The 22773-nt window shown below is 31.3% G+C and overlaps 1 protein-coding gene across 1 annotated transcript in view; it reads right to left on the bottom strand.

The window, feature by feature from the left end:
• LOC139515594 (fap1 adhesin-like) overlaps positions 1 to 22034 on the bottom strand; it is a 28150-nt gene extending 6116 nt beyond the window's left edge. The window contains exons 1-3 of the mRNA XM_071305187.1: positions 21965 to 22034; positions 2714 to 6602; positions 90 to 1927 (exon numbers count right to left, since the gene is read on the bottom strand). Of these exons, the coding sequence (XP_071161288.1) occupies positions 90 to 1927; positions 2714 to 6602; positions 21965 to 21982 (5745 nt within the window). The 5' untranslated portion in view covers positions 21983 to 22034. The remainder of the gene's footprint in view (positions 1 to 89; positions 1928 to 2713; positions 6603 to 21964) is intronic.
• Positions 22035 to 22773: the final 739 nt, after the last annotated feature.

Raw genomic sequence — 22773 nt, 5'->3', positions numbered from 1 at the left:
TTTTTAATTTTTTTTAAACATTTTGTAACATGGTAACAGCATGAACAGTATATATATCATTTTATTACAAATATAATTTTTCAACATACCATGATTTTTCGTTTCTCAGGAGGAAATTTAAATTCCCAGTTGTGATTTCTTTTCTTGACTTTCTTTACTTCTGTCTTTTTCTTCTCAATTGGAACAACATGTACAGATGTATTCTTGGTTGATGTGGATGATTTTTTCCTCCGTACGACTACAGATTCAGTACTTAGCTGCCGATCAAACGATGCTACACGTCGTCTTTTTGGATAAGTTTTAGATATTTCATTTTTATCCTTCAACACTTTAGCATCTACACTTTTACTTCTGTTATATAGCTGTATTTTATCCTTAGAAGATTTTGTACTTTCACTTGTGGACAGTTTTCTTTGTTTTGCTGATTTTGAATCATTTGTAAAAACCTCATCTGTACTTTTCCGTTTTGTAGGTTTCTTATTCTCTACTTTACCCAAAGATTTACTTGGTTTATTCTGTATACTGTCAGCAGATTTATTTTCTGATTTGTTATCTGTTTTTTTCTTTCCTCCTTTAACACTTTGAGTGACAACTGTTGGTGTTTTTGGAACTTTCTTTTTAGAACTGTTCGTTTCATCTGAAGACATACTTAATTTCTTCTTCTTTGCAGGTTTAATTTCCTCTGGTGATTCACATAAGCTTTTCTTTTTCCCCGTTTTTACCTCAACTTGTGACACTTTTGAGCTCTTCTGTTTTCCTGTTTTCACTACAGAAGGCGACTCTTCCAAACTTTTATTTTTCACTTCATTGAGTGATTCATCTTCTGATTCACTCAAGCTTTTCTTCTTTCCTTTTTTTACTGTATCAGACAATTCACTCAAGTTTTTCTTTTTTCCTTTTTTCGTCGCATCTGACGATTCACTTAAACTTTTCTTTTTTCCTGTTTTAACTACATCAGTCGATTCACTCACACTTTTCTTTTTCCCTGGTTTTATTGAAACAGACAACTCACTCAAACTGTTCTGTTTTGCTTTTTTTATGTCAATAGATAACTGACTCAATGTTTTCTTTTTCCCGGTTTTTATTATATCAGATGACTTACTTACGTTTTTCTTTTTCACAGTTTTTTCATCATCAGTACTTTTCTTTTTTATTGTTTTTGTTACTTCCAAAGATTCACTAACACTTTTCTTTTTCCCTTTTTTAGCAACATCTGTAGAATCACTTATTGATTTCTTTTTAGAGGGTTTAGTGATTATCTCCCCTGATGATTCACTGATACTTTTCTTTTTTGCAGATTTTGCTGTTTTTGGCGATTCTTCAGAACTATCAGATTTTTCTTCACTTTCTTTCAATTCTAATTTCCTCTTAACATTTTTGTCACATTCACTATTCTCACTATCTTTTCTTTTCTTTATACTTTTTGTTTTCTTTTCTTTATCTGAAGCTGAAAATTTCTCTTTCTTTTTCCCAGATTTATCACTCTTTGGTGTTTTTTCTTTTGTCTCATTTTCTTTCTTTTTCTTCTTTTTCACTGTTTCTACTATAATATCCTTCTCAGCGAAGGTCAAAGGTGGCACACCACCTACAACATCAATTTCAACGTCTAAATCATCATTACCTCCCTTAGATGTATTAAAACTATTACACGTAGAATGATATGATGTTGCATTTCCAACAACGTCTATTTCTGGATCCATGTCATCAAGTTTTGTTGCACATGACGATTTCCCAGCTTCTTTATGTGAGGAATCACCCATGTTTTGCAGTGAAGAACGTTTTGGATCCACACCATCCCGACCCCCTGTATGTCCTGGATCGTTCAAATCACGTAGCGCAGTGTAAGATGGAGGAGGTACATTATGATGACACGTGTCATGATGTAAAGGAGAAGCTGTAGGCGTGTAATAGTAACATGATGGACAACCTGTAATGGAACAATATAAATGTAAATGTGTAAAATACAAGTCTTTTAATAACATTTTAAATTTGATTTGAAACATTTTGATATCCTTAGTCATGTTAGTTGTTCTACATTAAGAATTGGTTAAATTACCTAAATATCACTTCAAACTTATAATACTATGCATGGGCAGCAGTCCATTTTGTCTGGTTTAGAACCAGTCATGTTAAGTACTTGAGCTTTCTTTCAATACATTTTTACAGTATTTTATATGGTGTTATATTCTTAGTTATTTAATGATTTGTAATTGTGGTCTATCTCACTGTTTCTTTATAGAGATACATGTAATTGCGGCTGACATCCCCGTTATCATGGTCATACATGTAGCTTATTTTGATTGTATGTTCCATTATGATTATTTTTTTTCTCCTAAATGATCTCTTAAAACTTCTTTAACCATGTTTACCCTGCTAATTTTTTCCGACACCATATTCATGATGTTAGTGTTTGTCTTATGCCATGTCTATTTTTGTAGGCAGATGGTTTGATTGTTTCTGAAAAATTGCCCAAAATCTGTTAACAAATGGTTAATGGATCTGTATGATTTTACCCATTATATGTTGCCTGGCATATATACATGTATCATATAAATATAGTCAGGCAGGAAAATGAAAATACCATGCTGGACTTGCCCAGCTTGTATCAAAATCTCCTGGACAATATGTACAAAAAATGTATATATGTTCCAACTTCATTTTGTACTACTGGTATTTAGTTTGTCTTTTTACTTTGCACTAAAATTTGACTCACCACAATGAGGTAGTGTGTTATGACTCTGATACTGTATTGGATAACCAGCACTAAATGGATGATGATACTGCACCATGGGAACACTGCCGATCGTAAATGTCGGACATGGACTCACTAAACCTCCTGGCTGCCCCATCATAAAACCACTTGGTCCCTGAGAACTATACATGTTCTGTGAGCAATGAACACAAGTTCCTGTCAAATTCTGAATAACACCATAGCTATGCGTACTGTAACCTCCACTTTCAACGTGTCCCATATTATATTGTACATTACTGTCTGTATAAGTACTACTGTTCTTATCATCTTGTTTGTAACTATTGCTAGAGTCTTTTTTGGACTTTTCATTCAAACCTTTTTGACAGTTGACACATTTTTCATCCTTTTTGTCCTTGCTGATGTTGCTTGTGTCAATACTGCTTGCAATATTAGTTTTTATTTTAGCCTCAGGAAAAGAATGGGTTCTTGCTGCTCTCATCAGCTCTCCCTTCTTTTTTCTAGGCTTTTTAATTTTATCTTCATCAGACACAACTTTTTTCTTGTTCACAGTTTTTTCACTGTCAGAAATTTTACATTTTACTTCTTTTTTATCAGCAATTTTCTTTTTTCCTATATTTGCTTCTTTCAAATTTTTATTTTTATTTTTTTCAGCACTTGCTTTAGGTTTTATCCTTGTTGGTGATTTTGAAACTTTAGATGGTGACTTCGGAGGAGAAGGTTTGGTTGGAGATTTGGATGGTGATGAAACTTTAGACGGAGATTTACAAGGTGAGGATACTTTTGTTGGTGATTTCGCTGGTGATGTTTTTGCTAACATCTTTGGAGAAACAACTTTTGTCGCCAGCTTTGATGGAGGTGAATCTAGTGTCAGTTTCGCTAATGACTTTTGAATTTGAGTTATCTTTCCTGGAGAAGTTTTTTCCTTCTTTACTCTGACATTTTCACAGAATTGATCATCAGATTTTGCTTTCTTCAAGATACTTTTAACTTTTGCCTCTAGAAGCATTTTGGCTTTTGACAAACTTTTATTTGATATAACTTTTTTATTGGCAGCTTTGCTATCGGAAGATTTCTTACTTCTGGGAGATTCTTCTTTCCCAAATAAGATATTGACCATAGCTAATGCGTTTAAGCTGGCCACACGTTTCATTCTACGAACTGGTTGACGAATCATTTCAATTTTTTTGACTGGTTTCTTAGGCTTAACGTTTGCCAGTTTGGTTAGTTTGCTAGTCTCGTCTTGATTTAAATCTTGTGAAAGGTCTGCCAGTTTTATCAGTTTATTTGTCTCCTCTATACTCCTGTCTTTTGTAACACGTTCTCCTAAGAAAACAACAGCTTGTTTGTTCCCAATCACATCACTTATTTTCTTATCTCCTTGACTATCAAAATGAAAAATTGGAGGTTTTAAAAACTGAGGTTTGGATTTTTCACAAGATTTATTCTGAGTGTATTTTACTATCTCTTCTTCAGTATCACTTTTAATATCGATATTATCAGATTGCAATTTATTATCGTCTGCACTCTGTAATAGTAATAAATTATCACCGATATCATCCAATTTTTCTACATCGATTTCAATATCTTCATCCACATCTTCACAGACTATTTCTGACTTTATATTACAATTATCAGATTGCAATAAAGCATTGACTTTGTCACAATTTGATATGGTCTTTGGGTTTAAATCTTCAACTTTAATTTTGGTGTCACTAATTTTAGTCAATGCTTTTGAATTAGAATCTTGAACTTCTTCTATTGAATTTTCAGTTGAGACTGACCTTTTTCCACTATCACTAGTTTTATTCTTAATTAAATCTTGAACTTCATCACTTTTCTTTTCTGATACTTTTGATTTATTTAATTCATCACAATCAAATTTTGAACGTTTTGATTGTTTTTCATGATAGTTTTCTACTTCAACATGTTCAAGTTTTATTTTCAAATCTTGAATTTCATCACTTAAGTTTTTGTCTGCCTTAGAAGAATTGAAATCAGGCACCACTGTGACATTAGAACAACAATTAGAATCTTCAACTTTAATTCTAGTTTTCAAAACTGAAATTTTTCCTTCTTCTTCTTCACGTTTTTTAACAACAATAATATTTTCTTCTGATTGAGATATTTCTGACAAAGTACTATTTCCTGAGTGTACAGATTCACTCTCGACCACTTTCTCTTTTTCAACTTGAATTGTAGAATCACTTTTGTTGTCCGAAGTATCCTGATCTGACTCTATTGAACTCTTGATTACTTCCGTTAAAGTTCTATCAAAACTTGAATCAACTTCATCCTGCAAATTGTCTTGGAGTTCTGCAGTTTTAAGTGATTTGATGTTAGCAACTAAAGCATCAAGTTTTAAACGTCGAGCTTGAATGTTTTTAGAATTGTGTTTACTGGATAAACCATGACTAATTTGAACTGTTTTATCACATGTAACTGATTTTAAATCTGTAATTTGCTCATTCTGTTTTTCATCTGACTCGCCATCTTGCAAACAAGACGAGGAAGTCGATTCTAGAGGTTTCACCTTTGTTTCAACAGAAAGTTGTCCAGTTCCATTGTTTTTCTGATCAATTTCAGAATCAGCTGTTTTTGATAGACTTTTGTCCTCACATTCAAGTTCCGTATCAACAGATTTAGAAATAATATCGTCCTTTGTGAATTCAGATTCTTCCTCCTTCCCAGAATAATCAAACCCTACGCTGTCCTCCTCTGATTGAACACCAAAACCAGACACATTCTTAATTGTTTCATTTTTATTTGGAGTTTCCTTTTCTGTTGTTTTATTTTCAAGTGACGAATCTTTCACTAATATTTCATTTGATGTTTGTTTGTCCAATGTGTTATTTTCAAGTGATGATTTTTCAAAGTTTATTTCCTTTTCAGTTGAAGTTTGTATTTTAGATGTTTTGTTTTCTAGTGACGAGTCTTCCACTATTATTTCTTTTTCATTTGTGGATTGTTTTCCCAATATATTATTTTCCCATGAGGATTCTTCCACAATTATTTCACTTTCATCTGAAGTTTGTTTTTCAGATTTTTTATTTTCAAGTGATGAGTCTGTCACTATTATTTCTTTTACACCTGAAATTTGTTTTTTCAATGTTTCATTTTCATGATTTTCAAGTGAGGAGTCCTCAACAACTATTTCATTTTCATTTTTAATTTGTTTTTCTGATGCTTTATTTTCAAGTGACAATTCTATCACTTTTATTTCACTCTCATTTGAAGTTTCCTTGTCAGATGTTTTAAGTGACAAGTCTTTCACAACTATTTCCTTTTCAAAGGAGGATTCTTTGTCCACAAGATTAACTTTTAATTTAGAAATTTCATCATCTAAACAGATATCTGAATCACATTTAGAACTTTCGTCTTTCTCCTGAACACTAATACTGCATTTATCTATATTGCTTACAATCTGTTGTTCTATATGTTCTGTAGATCGACCAGGCAGTAACTGTCCATCTCTTGACGTACTACTTACTGAAAACAATGGTTCATCGATTGACCTTTGACTTACTGACAATAACTGGTCATTGCTTGACCTACTACTGACTGAAAACAATGGTTCTTCAAATGACCTATGCTCAGCAATATTAACTTTAGTGTTGTGAGTTGCAGAGATTTCAGATTGTTTCTCTGTTTCACTACTGGTCGGCTGTAACACAGGGTCCTTATCATCTAGACTTAGAGTTTGTTTGTTTGTTTCACTACAGTTCCCCTGCTGAACAGAATTTTGGTCGTTTTCATTGTTTTTGTCAATATTTACATTAAGAGTTTGCTGAATAATATGTTCCTTATCGTATTCCTCTTTGTTTATCTCGTTGTTTAAACTGTCTGCATTGTTACTACTCTCAGTAATAGCATCTTGTTTGGCTTCATATCCCTGAAATTATACAAAAATATATTAAATCTGTATAAAAGATAAGTAGATGTGGTATCATTACCAATTAGAGAAGCTCTCCAACAGAGTCCAAATGAGGTACATATATATGTACATGAAAGGGACTACAGGTCAGGATGTACTATGTAATCATTTGTAATGCCATTCAAAATCTAGCATTAACCCATCCTGTATCATGTGTAATTAGTAGCTATAAAAGACTCCAACATGGCAAAATGGGAAACAATTAAAATGAAAAAAAAACTAAATATAAAAAAGAAGATGTGGTATGATTGCCAATGAGACAACTATCCACAAAAGACCAAAATGACACAGACATTAACAACTATAGGTCACTGTATGGCCTTCAACAATGAGCAAAGCCCATACCGCATAACAATGAGTAAATGCATGCTTAATCATGTTAATGTTTAAACAATAAATCAACAAACAGCAACCTTCAAAACAACCAGGTATTTAAAAGATATTTCACTAATGCTTTTACATTACTTGTATATCATCTATGATGAATCAGGGTGTATTGGTACCAGAATCTTTAATGGTGTTGCAATCCTTATTTCTGTTGAATACTGTATGAAAACTAAGTAAGTGTTGAGAATTATTTATTTATGCAAATTTTAATGAGAAGATAAAAATAAATGGCAATATAAATCATCAAGAATATATATGTCAGCTACAAGGATCTTTTCATGTATGACCACATCAACAAAGTCGTGAAAGTTAAAAAGTATATCTGTGTATTCTGTGTACACCTAACTCAGACAAATACAAAAGTTTGAGTGATTTGCAATGATTTTTTTCTCAATAAAACTAAGATTTGAAGAACATTTAACTGCTAGGATGAAAAATTATTGAATAACTCAAATTCACACAAATCAAAATCAAAATCACAGCTGGTAACCATGAGATTACTTAACCATGGAACATTTATAATTCAGGTTAGGAATTTAAATGATTTTACCCTGTTATCATGGTTATTTTTAATCTCAATAAACAAATTCATGAAGCAAAATCATTGAAAATTAAAAATAATTTAGATATCTATAAACATGATAAAATACAATTTCGCAAGCTAAAGGTGCTCTCTGTCAAGTCAGCATTATACTATAATTTCACGAGAAACAGAAGGGAAATGTGTAAAAAATGTATTTAAAGTCAATCTGTTCTCCTTGTCATCAATTTCAGTATGACATTTTGAGGGGGTTTCCAAACTATCAAAACAAATGATTGACGTGAGGGAATGATACTCTGGCCAACCCCATTAGGGAATTGACGGCTTGAAGCCGTCTTTCCCCAAAAATTAACAATTATAAATAATTCACCAATATATATATATATATATGAAATGTTTAATACAAAATTGAGAAAATAAGAATACAATTATGACATTCATTTTTGTACAAGTGAGTTGAATTCATTTCCCACTGTATCAGTTATAAAAGGTAAAAGGATAAAGGATAAAATGGTGCATTCTTGAAATCAATACAATGAATTTTCATTGTTGACAAATCATGATAATCCATCAATCTATAAACATGATAAAGATTTAGTTATAAGCAGGAAAAGGAGAATAGATAATTATTTAATATCAAGATAAATTGCAAAATTATTATAAAAATGAGTATAGTTTATATAAATAAACTTATGATTATCCTAAGACCATCATAAGACACCTCTTGTGTAGTCCTAACTTCATGGCCAACTTTATGACAGCTTCGTGAAACTGGGCCCTGGTCCTTAAGTTCCAAATTAAATGACATCCCCCTGTTTTGGTAAAAGAATAGAAAACTATCTACATATTAAATCAAAAAGTTGTATTTGTATTTTTTTACTTCAATTAGTTGTCTTACATCGGCTGCAACATGTGTATAAGGAAGACTATTAATTTTTATTTTAACAATAATTCATTTCTCAAAGTTCATTTTGTCAATATTTGATGTCAATATCATAAAATATTAAGTACATCAAACTTGAAAGGTTTGTTTCAAAAATATATATACAAAAATACTGACCCCTTTTTTCAGTATATAAAGTTTCAGTCTATATGCTTTGAAAAAAACAAAAATCTGCAAGTAAATTGTAAACATGTTAAAAATTTCTTTCTTGTCATCTCCATTTTTAATTCACAGCTGCTATAAAAAAAAATCAGTTCATTAAGTTCAAATTTGGATGTACATTTATTATTATAGTCATATATACACATTTCTTTTACTATTAAACTTTTAGAATACATATACAGTAAAATTTTGTAAAAATTGTTCTATTAACCACCCAAACATTATATTTACAAACCTACATCTTTGGACATTTTAAATGTCCATTAAAAGGTTAGTTTTCGGTGGATGTTTTTACTTTTTCATAAACTGATGAATGGAAGTTACAGTTCGGAGGATATGAAATCTATTGTATTCTGTCAAAAGTGGAACAACATAACTGGAGCGAAAAATAATTATGGGTTTTATAGATATTAAATTACAACTGATACATAACTTGACTTTTTACCTTGAAGGAGCTTGATTAAAATGATATCATTTACATTCAACAAATTGTTTTTCGTATCATTTAAGAAGAATTTAATAATTTGGTAGAGATATAGGAATTCATTAATTTGTACAATGAGAATAGGGTTAACATCAATGCGACAGCAACCTATTTAAAGACAAGCAATTTAAAAGTTTCTAATTTCCAAAGGATCTTACATTGTTCATTAATTAATAAAATAAGTCCCACAGACCTATACATTGTACATTTGCATTATAACGGTTCACATTTAAAGAATTGATTGCGTCTTATGTACTGGAAAAAGATAAAAAACCAAAATGTAAGTATAAATTCACATTGAAAACATTGAGAGATGCAATAGAGGTTTCTGCGAGTATGCATGAGAAAGCTGATCCTTTGATAAACTAAAATAAATTATTCAAAAACAGAAAATGCTTGCTTGTTGTTCCTCATCTCGTTCAAAGGACACACTTCTCTTTGTTTAAACTGCAAGCATATATAACATTGTACATAACATACAACTTACCAGTGCACAAATAGATTCAAGGCATTTAATATATTAATCTCTACACACAACCCGTTTTATTTAAAACAATTTAGACACAATGCAACTTCCCTATGGGAAATGACAGTTTTTCTCTATCCAAAATTAGTATCAATATATCTATACAGTTGTTTAGTTTTAACCATGCTACACAAGTACATGTACACAAGATGTACATGTACAAATGATGTAGGTGAACTCATATAAAGTTATTTGTAAGTGCACTGAAGAAAAAAACCAACTAGCATGACTAGATGACTAGCAAAGCAATAACAAATACATTAAACAAATATTTCAATTTTCAAAGGACTTTTATGAGACTATTCATAAAATTAATATTAGATTCATGCCCTCAGGCCTACGCCACATACAGAGTCTTCAGAACATATTCAATTATAACATTACATAAAAGTATCAGTATTTGTATCAAAAACGATCAAAAGGTATATAATTATATGGGGTGCATTTATTGCAAATAAAACTGGTTTTGGTTTTAGTTTAAGGTTTTGAACTGGTTTCCAAAACTAGTTTAGGTTTTATCGAACTAGTTTGAAAAATAAACCTAGTTCAGGCACATGTAAACAAATGGGTGGTTTCCTTGAACAATGTTGAAACCATAACAAAAATGGCTGAAGTATATCTTTTACTACAGGACTTGATAACACAAAAAGAAGATGACAGCATTGATAAGCTTTATCAGATTCACAAGAGTGTCTCAAAAAGAAAGCTAGTTTTCTCAGTTGTATCATGCACTGAAACTGTACACCAAGAAACAAAATGTTATTAGTACAGAAAATTGTCCACGAAGACACGTACCTTCTTCATCTTCCCTGAAGACATTTGTTACGACCACATGTACAACCACATGTACAACACCTGTACTTACGATCAATGAAAATAACATTGTAATGCCTCAATACACATCACTCAAAATAACGTGTAATCCAATAATAAAATCTTAGAAAATATTTCTACTGCTAATAAATAATAAAACAGAGAATAAACTGAAAAAATAATTGAAGTTAAAATTTTATTAACTGGCTATTACAATGTATTGATATCAATTGTTGGAAAAAAACATTTTACCTTAAATCTCTCTGCACGAAGCTAATATTATGAATATTCTGAGTTCATCAAATATGCATGGAGCAAGCTTAAGTATTTATCATGTTTATAACTTATAAAAAACGTTTTGCACCTCGAAAGATTGAAAGCCTTTTATAGACAATCAGACATCATGGATAAACATGTATATTTTATTAATGCCTTAGTAAAACAAGAATGTGTCCCCAGTACACAGATGCCCCATCCGCACTATTATTTTTTCAATGTTCAGTGGACCGTGAAAATGGGGGAAAATCTCTAATTTGGCATTTAAATTAAAAAGATCACATCATAGGGAACATGTATACTAATTAGTTTCAAGTTGATTGGACTTCAACTTCATCAAAAACTACCTCAACCAAAAACTTTAATCTGAAGCAGGACGAATGGACAGAAGCACATATACCCGAAAACATAATGCTCATAAATGGGGCATAAAATTAAAATTCTCATCAAGCTCATTTTTCTATTTGACAGGGCAGCGGTGTGAATTTTATATCTTATTTGACTACCACTATTTGTAACCAGGTGCTCCGCCGGCCGCAGCTTTATATGACCGCAGCACTCAACAGTTGAACCCTGAACAGTTGGGGCAAGTATGGACACAACATTCAAGCTTGCATGATACAGCTCTGAATTTGGATTGCGATCAAATTTCTGACACAAATGAATGTCAAGATCTTACAAATCTATTGCACAATATTGTGCAATTAAAGATTTCTTCTTTTAACTGTTAAAAATTTGGAATTTGAGAAATTTGAAAGAAAAAAAAAATTAAAACAACTACCACCCTTCTTTTTTTTTGCAATTATTCCAAAACGTGACATTTCTTAATACATAATATACAAGTAGTGTAAGGGAGGTAAATCCGAACATACCCAACATTGTATGTTAAATGTTTCAGAATTACCTCACTTACACGTACTGCTTTCCAATTGTCTTAATTGTCCATTGACCAGAAATACCTAGTTTTTCCCCTTTTTTGACCCTAATTCCAAAACCTTTTGAGCCATCACCCCCAAAAGTCAAAACTAACCATCCCTTCATGGTATGGAAACTTGTAGTTTAATTTCAGAGAGATTCATACACTTAAACAAAAGTTATTGTTTGAAAACTACAAAAATTATTATTTTGGGCCCCCCTTTTTGGCCCCTAATTCCTTAACTATTGGGACCATAACCCCCAAAACAATCCCCACCTTCCTTTAGTGGTAGTGAACCTTCTTGTAAAAATTTATAGAGATCCATAGACTTAAACACAAGTGATTGTCTTTAAACTAGAAAAATGCTTCTTTTTTGCCCTTTTTTGGACCCTTATTCCTACATATACATACCAAAACTGAACCCCAGCCTTCCCTGTGTTATATGGAAACTTGTGGTACAATGTCAAAGAGATCCATACAGTTACACACAAGTTATTGTCTTAAGACTAGAAAAATGCTTGTTTTTGGCCCCTTTTTGGCTCTTAATTCCTAGAATGTTTGCCCAATAACGCCTTTAAATAAATCCCAACCTTCTACTTATGATATTAAACATAGTGGTACAATTTCAAAAGAATTGAAATACTAATACACAACTTTTTGTCCTGAAACTAGATAAATGCTGTTTTTGGCCCCTTTGGGCCCCTAATTATACTCCACGCAACGAAGTTGCACAGGGTATAATGCTTTTGACCCGTCCATCCGTCAGTCCGTCCGTGCGTCCGTCAGTCCGTCCGTCCGTCAGTCCTGTTTCTTGTCATCGCAACTCCTCTCAAACCACAAAACAGAATTTCACGAAACCTTTTCAGATAATAAGGACATATTATGTAGTTGTGCATATTGACAGGAAATTACGATTCAATTTTATTTCTAGGAGTTACGCCCCTTTGAACTTATTTGCTTCAATGTACTACTGCAACAGTTTGTCATCGCAACTCCTCTGAAACTACATAACAGAATTTCATGAAACCTTTTCAGATAATAAGGACATACTATGTAGATGTGCATATCGACAGGAAATCACGATTCAATTTTTTTTCTAGGAGTTACGCCTCTTTGAACTTATTTGCTTTAAGGTACTACTTCAACAGTTTGTCATCTCAACTCCTCTTAAACCACACAACAGAATTTCACGAAATCTTTTTATATGAAAAGGACATACTATGTAGATGTGTATATTGACAGGAAATTATTATTCAGTATTTTTTCTTATACAATTTTTTTTTCTTATACTTATTTAATTTCTCCAATGACAATGTGGGGACGTGAGGTATGTGAGCGTGCTCACTAAGGTTCTTTAATTCCTAAACCTTTGGGAACATAACCCCAAAAATCAATCCCAAGCTTCCTTTTGTGGTTATAAACATTGTGTTAAAATTCCATTGATTTCTATTTACTTATTCAAAAGTAATTATCCGGAAACACTCTGTCTTCGGACGACACTGAAGACAACATGATACCAATATACGACCAAAAAATTTAATTAATTTTTGAGGTCGTAGAAAAAGGTCTTACACATTCAATTAACTAGCAAGATATTTACATGTAAACAAAAAATGTGTTTGGCTCTTATAAGTCGAGTTTGGTACAAGGAAAGAACCTAGGATTTTTTTTTGAATTATGGGGTTTCTAATTCACCGGGCAACATAGCTTCAGTATCAGTTTATACTGATAAATGTGAAACCAAACTATGGAAAAATATCTTAAAAAGTTTGCACCATTAATCATTTGTTAATATTACAAGTTCATCTGATAAAGTGGCAAGGACAACCATTTTGTTCATGTACATGTATGTGATAAAAATAGACAGACATAGATGCCTTGGAATATTGAATCTTTTTGTAGTTATAGTAGTATAATATTCACATGTACATGTACATGTACGCCTATCCAACTATAAAATATTGTCCATCAAATGTAAGTCATTTCAGATAAAGTAAGAGAAAAAATTGTAATAAAGTACTATCTGAACATGTATACTTGATGAACATAAAACAAAATGTGTTTTTGAAACCTGTTACCATAGTCAGAAAATGTAGGCTTTTTCTTCCCTTATTCATTTTTATTTAATATGACTACTTGGTACATACATGTATATTATTATGCAAAATACATTTTCACTTATAACTTTAAAGTTCAATTAATGCATATATCAAAGCTAGTAAGTCATGCAAGTTTTTAATTGTACATTTGCCACCTACATGTACTATAGATACATTTTTGTACATGTAAAATAAAATTAAGAATGGAAATAGGGAATGTATCAAAGAGCCAACAACCCGACCATAAAACAGACAACAGCTGAAGGTCACCAATGGGTCTCCAATGCCGTGAGAAATTCCCACACCCGGAGGGGTTCTTCAGCTGGCCACTAAACAAATATGTATACTAGTTCAGTGATAATGGACGTCATACTAAACTCCAAATTATACACAAGAAAATTTAAACTAAAATTAAAAATTGTACAAGACTAACAAAGGCCAGAGGCTCCTGACTTGGGACAGGCGCAAAAATGTGGCGGGTAAAACATGTTTTTTGTGATCTTAACACTCCTCCTATACATGTACCTCTAAGCAATGTAGAAAAAACAAACACACAACAGTACGCATGTAAAACTTAGTTTAAGAGAAGTCTGATGTCTAAATAGGAAACAAAAAAAATAAAATAAAACAAAATGACATTAATACATTATATCAACAGACTATTAACAGTTACTGAGATTCAAGCTCCAGACCTCAATTAAACTGATTGAAAGATTATGTCTTCAATCATCATATGAATATCAGGTACAATCCCTCCTACTCCTAGTTTATAGGGGTTAAGTATTATCCATCATAAGATATATGAATGTATAAACCAGAATTGATTACTAGTACCTGTATGTTGGCAAGTGCATGTAACCTCTACTTTTGGGTATGTAGGGTTTGAGCAAACAAAAATATATTTTTAAGTGTATTTAGTTTAAACTTATTTATTTTTAGTGGATTGGGAAACAAGTTTTACAACTTAATACATTAATCCCTTTCCACTTTGCAGGTGCGAGTGCTGACTTGTAGCCTGCTCTTTTTGGAAATCTACAAGGGTGTCTTTAACATGCAAGAGATATGGCTCTCTCTTAACACAGGTCAGCCTTTTCTTAAGACCATACTCGCAAATGGTGTCAAGGGAGAGCTGAAATCATCACATAAGGAGAATTCGAACCATGAACCTTTGTGTTAGTACATTGTAGTCCGATGCACTAACCCCTACACCACCACTCTTAATGTGTGGCATTATCAATTATCCACTTCTTACCTTATGAAATGTCTGCACCAAGTCCTTGTGTAAAAAAATGCGAAAATGATTATTTTAAGAAGAAGTCAATGTGGTGTTCACCTGAATTGCAGGTGCCAACTGTACAATTGTGCCTGCTTCAAGAATATTAATAAAAAAATATTTAGAATTATTGCCTTACTTAAAGTCATAAGAAACCTCAAATCAAAAAATAAATAATGCATATGTTTTTTATAACTCAATCGATAGTTTTCATTGTAAAACTTATGTACATATACTTTTTTCTGAAGAAAATTCTTTAATTTATTCATATTTAGAAGAAGTTTACTTTATTTGAATTGCTTCCTTCCAGCAAGCAATTCCCCCGATATATTTTCCATATGCAAGGTGACCTCAGTGTGACCCATCTCGTAAAAATCCGGTGACCACAATACGCATGGATGTCCTTAAAATAAACTATTATCTGAATTTACATGTTTAAACACGTGCTCAATTTCCATGCTTTTTTGTTTATTTTTCATCAATTGTTGACAAACAGGTGACAATCGTTAAACTTCGGCTTCAGAACACGAACTTTAATTACCTGCCATATTTTCACAACAACACTGACAGATTGAAAAAAAAATTGACGATTATACGAAGTTTACACGAAAAAAATGATAAATTGGAGCACAGAAGACTAAGTTTATGATGTTTGTATGCATTGGTTTAAGAATTGAAGAACATTATTTTTCACCGGTCACTCGTTTCTTATGACTTTAAGCTTTCTATCTTTATTTAAAGTTTGAAACATAAAATTTATGTATCTATTGCAAATTTTATAACTTGACCTATTTACTGTAACTTGATCTCATGACCTTCCACATTTTTTTTTAAAGGTTTATAACACTTCCTCATTCATTAACACCTCCACTATCAACAATAGTGTTACACAATGTATGAGACTTGTCGCTGAACAGAATTGATCTTAAAACACAATAACATTCAAACTGTACATTTTTCGTGTACATGATTACATAATTTAAAGCATTTCCTTCACAAATTCCTGGGACATGTGTACAGTGTACAAAAAGTACAATTTGCACAAATTATTTTCAGTTTGATAGGTTAAGCATACACCAGTGACCTGTTCATGTACACGCTAGTAATAATTGTTAAATCAAAATTTTCTACAACACCCTCTAAAATTGATGAAAGAATTCAATTTTGCATCATATACAATATATATATAGGAAGAATTTGAAACAATCAGCCTGTCCATTACATTTCATCACCAGAATATTTTACATTGCATTGATATAAACAATAATTTAGACCTATTGATTATAGATTTGTAGATATGTCATTTTTAAAAATGATTTCATGAGAAACGTGCAATTAACTGCCTCTATAAATCACACCCCCAACTCTATATTTATACTTATTATTGTTTAATAATTAATCAGTCGCTTAATTCAAAATCATTATAAAACTTGAAATCAAATCTTCCAGTAAACTTACATATAAAAAGAGTTTTCAAACATTTCAATGAAACATGTCAATAATTTTAACCTATAAGCTGCCGTATCACAAGAGATCCATAACTGATATAACCTTGGAAAAACCTGAACAATATTACAATTTTCTATATAATTAAAGAATAAACAAGTTTCCCTAATTCATGTCCTGTTAAAAGACAAAGGTCTTATAAAATAGTACCTAAACATCTGGTAAATATCAATAATTATCATGATTATGTAAAGGACACAAACCTTGGTGATTATTGGTAAATCTACAACAGAACAAGGATATTAGCACAATATTGATTTTCTGCATTTAAATGCCAATAAGGGGAGATAATTCAATGTCATTATTAAAATAACTTGGAATTCTTCTGTGTATCAGGTTGCACTTGTGTAAATTACACAAAGCAATTTCCTGGTCTCCTTAAATGCCTTCAATTGTGTCCTTTTTACCATGAAGTTTCAGAAAAAAATACTGAATGGAAAGTTCAAATGCACTCCTTTTTTTAAAGACCTGTCAAAACAAACATGACAAAGAGTTGTGAGGAATATTTTCAACTTTTATGTTAAATGTCTCCAATTCAAGCTTTACATTTAAAATGAGTACTTCTTCTCCCTTTACTGTCAGTCTCCTAAGATTTATTTTATCTGCTATAATACTGTTTATGGCTATTTTGTGCATTGTTCCTTTAGTTTAAACAGATTTATTCATCATCAATACAAATATATAATCATACAAAATACACAATAATAACAGGATTCGGAAACAAGCTATATATAGCTTATATTAATCCCTTTCCTAATACCAACTCCAGTTAATTATTACATAAAATTAGCATGCAATATTACAATGATATGGAACAAGAATAAATAAGTAACTATATAACTGAAAAAGAAAGGAGAGAAAAAAAAAATTCTAAAATAATGAAAATAAATACAACAAAGAAGAAGAAAAAAGTAAAAAAAAGAAAACTACACTGAAATACTATACACATGTTTAGATGAAATGCAACTTTGTGAAAATAGTGAATAACAATTTATCTTGTAAATCTCTTGCACTTTAGTAAGAATTTTTGTACTTTTCCAAAAATATCTTTATTTTGGTCTAAATTTAGAGCTTGTGATCCAAATAAAAGTAAATTCATGTTTAGTGTGACTGGATAATTAATTGAGAAAATAATGTCATTACGCAATTCGTCATATTTTTTACAAAGCAATAAGAAATGAGCTGTAGACTCGATCAAACCACACAAGCAGTTTGAAGAATCTACTAGATTTCGTTTGAACAAATGTTCATTTAGAGAACTACTATTCATCCTTAACCTGGCATGTCATACTTGACCCATTCTTGTACCAGTGTAGTAAAAATTTGGGCATTTATTATTTGTTTTTTTTATACGACTTTCAAAAATGCTTAAAGACTTAGAATTTCTCGTTTGGTCTGGTAACTTATTCCACAATTTAATAGACGAAGGAAGGAAATAAGCGGAGTATATATTGTACAAATTTCCGAAGTATATTGAGTCTGACGAGTGAAATGGTTATGTAAATTAACTATTTGATTTGGTACCAAGTTTTGTAAATAATCTGGAGTTTCCTTATTCACCATTTTATAAAACATAGTGAGCTAATGTTTTTCCCTTCTTTCTGAAAGTGTTTCCCAACCCGTTTCCTCATAAAGCATCTGTATCAAAGTTAATTTATTCCCACCTGTTACAATTCTCATAGCTTCAATTTGAACATTTTCCACTTTATTAATCAAGTAATTGTGTTTGATTATCCCAAATGACATCCCTGTACTCTAATATTGGTCGAATATATGAAAAATACATTTTTTTTAAAGTGAACCTATTCAGTATAAAACGCATCTTTCTAAGGATATTTATTCTATTATATGCACATTTAACTATATATGGACCATAATTTGCTATTGGGCTCGTTTCCTATAACTATAGAAAAGTGATAAAAATATGTATTACTGTAAGAAAAGTTGTAACTACATCTAAAGATGCCTTTATTTTTATCAACATACAAGTGTATGGTACTCTTCCCTAGAAAAAAATTGAAATTAACAAATTTCAAAGATTATACGACCGTAGTTTTGTGTCGTTTCTCGCGTTACTTTTCGCTTCCGAAGTGCATAACGCTTACTGATTTATAGATAATCGTCACCGGCAAATTCGTAACTTTTGCTTTCAAATAATAAAGAACATCGACCAATAAGAATAGTCAGAAGAAAATGCCAAAAACTATAAGTATTTCTGTAGCAGGTGTAAGAACACTAGCGTTACTTTGGTTTCCAATTTCGTAACGCAAATTTTAGATGATGTAATCTGCTTTGTTGTAATAGAATTCTTTATAACAATATGCAAATATGAACTCTCGCGAGATGTTCAAACAGGTAAATCAGAGATGATTTACATTCTAGTTTTGTTCTTCGTAATAATTAAGTTAGAAAATGACGTTATCGTTATAAAATGTGTTACATTTCAAACGAAACAGAAGTCCAGTTATTTCCTTTTTTTTATTAAAATTGTTTTTGTCGTTAAGTTCTAATCATTTCCGGTCATACGTGAAACATGTGACTAACATGTGATCACGCCCTTACGGCCGGATGTATGAAATACTAGGTCTAAACATTGTTTTTGTTTCCAACGGGATGTTAGCAAACAAAATCTGTAGACTTGTTTCGTCTTGTTTAAAAAAGGAAAATACAATTTTCAAAGAGATTGCGCCGGGGGTCTATTATTTTTCCTATGTGCATAATGTTACATACGATCTTGTGTGAAAATAAATGCCCAATGACTTGACAAAATCGATTTCAGATTTGACAGACGTTATAACACACTTTGTTTCCTGATAACGATGTAAAGTGTCCTTGGAAAATTCAATAGACGTTACGTCTCTTATCATTGTGCCGATGCTCGTTGGATTGATTTTGCTTCAGCAGCAAATATTACTGGATATTTTAGGTGAATAAAGATAATTTAATAAAAAATACATGTTAATATACAGTTATACTTGGAATGTACAAAGTTGGTATCTTTGTCACAATTTTTAATTATTTTTTTTTATTCATGTTCTGCAAACACTTTTCAGAAACGCAATAAACTTGTCAAAGGAGAAGTAAACTTTTACCATGCATGACTTGAAAGGAAGTACTTTATTAATTTTAGCCCACTAAAGTAGGTTAAAATGTGGAAACCATGTAGATGGTGTACAGGTCACAAATATCACATGGTGCCTATTTTAAAGATTTTAATTCCAAGTTAAAAGTTTTTTTCTTTACTGGATTTAAAGAATTTTACATTGCCAATGATTTGGAATAAATTGTATATAACTGGAATTTCAAAACCAAATATAAATACATTTTTTTGGCTAAAACATCAAGATACAACGATCATGGTATCCTGTATCAATGAAGAAAATATGGAAATTTCTGAATAAATTGTACCAATTGTTTTCAAAACAAGCACATACATGTATTTAGGAGTTTTATAATACTGTTACATTTAAGATGGATTTTAAGAAAAAGTATACTGTTCAGATTATTTTAAGCAGATTTTGCAATAAAATAAAACTAAAAAAATGCTTTCAGTTTCTTATGGTTTTCTGTCACGTTTAAAAAAAACTTTAATTTAACATTGAAAATAGATTTTAAATACATGTATTAACATGAAGCAAGTAACACTAGTAATGGTGTTCATTTATGTCTTTTGAAATATATTGTGCAAAATAAAGAAAATAAAGATTGGTTTCCTGTTTGGTTTCCTGTCACGTAAACGGTGAATCAAAATGTATTATTTTTTTCTTGAAAAACTCAATTGTTCCATTAATACTATTATAACACCAACACAACCCACAGAATAAACATGATAAAAGTTAAAGTTTTAGAACTTATAAAAAAGGATACAAAAAGAAACCAAAGGCTGAATACCAAATTATGGTCCATATTCAATATGAATATTCCATAACCCATTATTTGAAAAAATAATACCTAAATGTTTATGAGAAGAAACTTCTTGAAGATCAGTGTCATTCATTTTTAAGATCGGATGACTAGGTTTTATTGATTTTCTTGAAACAATCATGGTTTCTGTTTTTTGTGAGTTAAAGTTTACAAGCCACTTAGAGGACCACATATGTATTTTATTCTGATCTTCATTAAGAATTTCAGCAGTATTTTTCCTTTGATCTTTTTTGTGATAATTTTTCGTATCATGCTACTTGCTTGAGATGGAAAATTATCGCTGGAAACTAAGGAGTTACGTGGCGTTTTTGAAAATTAAACGAGCCAAATTCATTTAATTGAAAGTATTGGGTACCACCTTAAGCTACATGTAAGAACATTAATGATGAATATAGTGCAAGTTTTATTTGGCCTTAACAGACCTAGAAAAAATCCAATTGCAAGAGTCCTCTTACTACATGTATATATATTTATGTTTGTAATACTAATATGACAGTCAGGTCTTCGGAGGTCAACTCAATAATTAAATATATGGCGTTTCCACAAAAATACACATGTAACGGAGCTACACATTATCGAGCCAATGCCCCGTAAACTGTTTATATTAGACTTTTTATAATTTGGTATACGTAGTGCCCCTTTAATATAGAAAACAATTGCATGAATTTTGACATTTTAAATTGTGTTGAAGAGTGACAAATTTTTAGCTCCTTTCATAAATAAGTTATTCTGGTTGCACTTATTAAGTAAATCAGCACAATTGATGTCAATGATATCACATTGGTTTATTTCCCGTACATTTTTAACCCTTAGGCAGCAACCATTTGATTTTCTGGGGGGGGGGGGGGGGGGGGGGGTATGTTTTTTTTCTTCGGTACAAACTTTTTTTTTCTCCAAAAACTGGAAACAAACTTTTTTTTCCAAAAAAAACCATAGCCCCCCCCAGAAAATCAAATTATGGTTGCTGCCTTACAGACTTGCAATTGCAAACATGTACGATAATAATTAAGTCATAACAAGCAGAGATTGTTCAATGATGTCATTCACATTGTTTGACCTGGGTTCATCATGTTTTACTCTCACATAAAATGGAAATCGAAATGGGTCAATGGGATGTAAACAAGCCGATAAGTGATCTTGTTATGTGTTGCCCTCCCCCTTTTTCAGCATGTTCAGCTTAAAACAGTAAATGGTATCCCCAATGAGGATATTCTTCGATAAGCCTCTATAAAGATATATTATAAAGGGGATTGTATATCTGAATGTTTGTGAATTACCATCTATTCGTTCAAAAGACGAAACACAAGCAAAGCCAAAGGGGAGATAGTGATCGAGATCTACCCAATGACCGAATATTAATGTTTATATTTAGTTGAGGTTGATATCAACCAATGTCGACTATTCTAATGCATGTATTTGCTATGTAGATTGGGTTCTGGTGTCTATTAACTACGCTTATATGCATATTACCGTGACTGGAGATGCCATACTCCGTTTCCTGTCTGCTTCAGACGGAAATGTGTGGTTTAGTAATTAAAATAAAATGGTTGTTTATGGTATATTTGGATTTATTTGATGAATATTAAATTAAAAATAAATAGATCGGAATATATATGAGTAGCTTTATGCCTCCATGAAATAATTATCATTATACGTTTTATCTGATTTTTTACAGCAACAAAAATGATTCAAACAATAAATCAATGAATAAAAAACTTCATTTTCCAAATATACCTACACTGTCAAAATTATTTTCGTATTTGGTAAAGTCAATGACCAGTCATGCGACGTGACACCTAGGACTAATATATGTTACTAGTGCATTATGCCATACGTATTAGTCTCTGGTCCCAAATAAAAGGGATTTTTAAGACCAGATTAATATAATACTTGTCGCCGTGAATGATGTCCAAGAAGATGTGTTAGTTTCATGGAATCCAATGTTGATAAAAAAGAATATTTGATATAAAAAAAGAAAAAGAAAAAAAGGAGAGTGTACGTTCAACCAGAAACATAATACAATATAATGTTTTATAAGAATTTAGATCAGGATAAGATAAGATATTTTTAGTCCAATTAAAGGGAAGAAAAGTAATTGATTACAATGATAATTGACACAATAATGTTGATATAAAAAATATATAAATCTCGAGAGATATAAATATTAATATAATCATCTCAATTTTAAGATGTTAAACCACAGCCATTTCAGAGCCTCACACATTATACTATATATATGTCTCCGATTCAACCAAAGCTTTGCAAAGTACATTATTTAT

Source organism: Mytilus edulis, chromosome 3 (assembly GCF_963676685.1).
Source record: "Mytilus edulis chromosome 3, xbMytEdul2.2, whole genome shotgun sequence".
NCBI classification, from domain to species: Eukaryota; Metazoa; Mollusca; class Bivalvia; order Mytilida; family Mytilidae; genus Mytilus; species Mytilus edulis.
The sequence above is the reverse complement of the archived record's forward strand: the minus strand, read 5'-3'. Positions and strand labels throughout refer to the sequence as shown.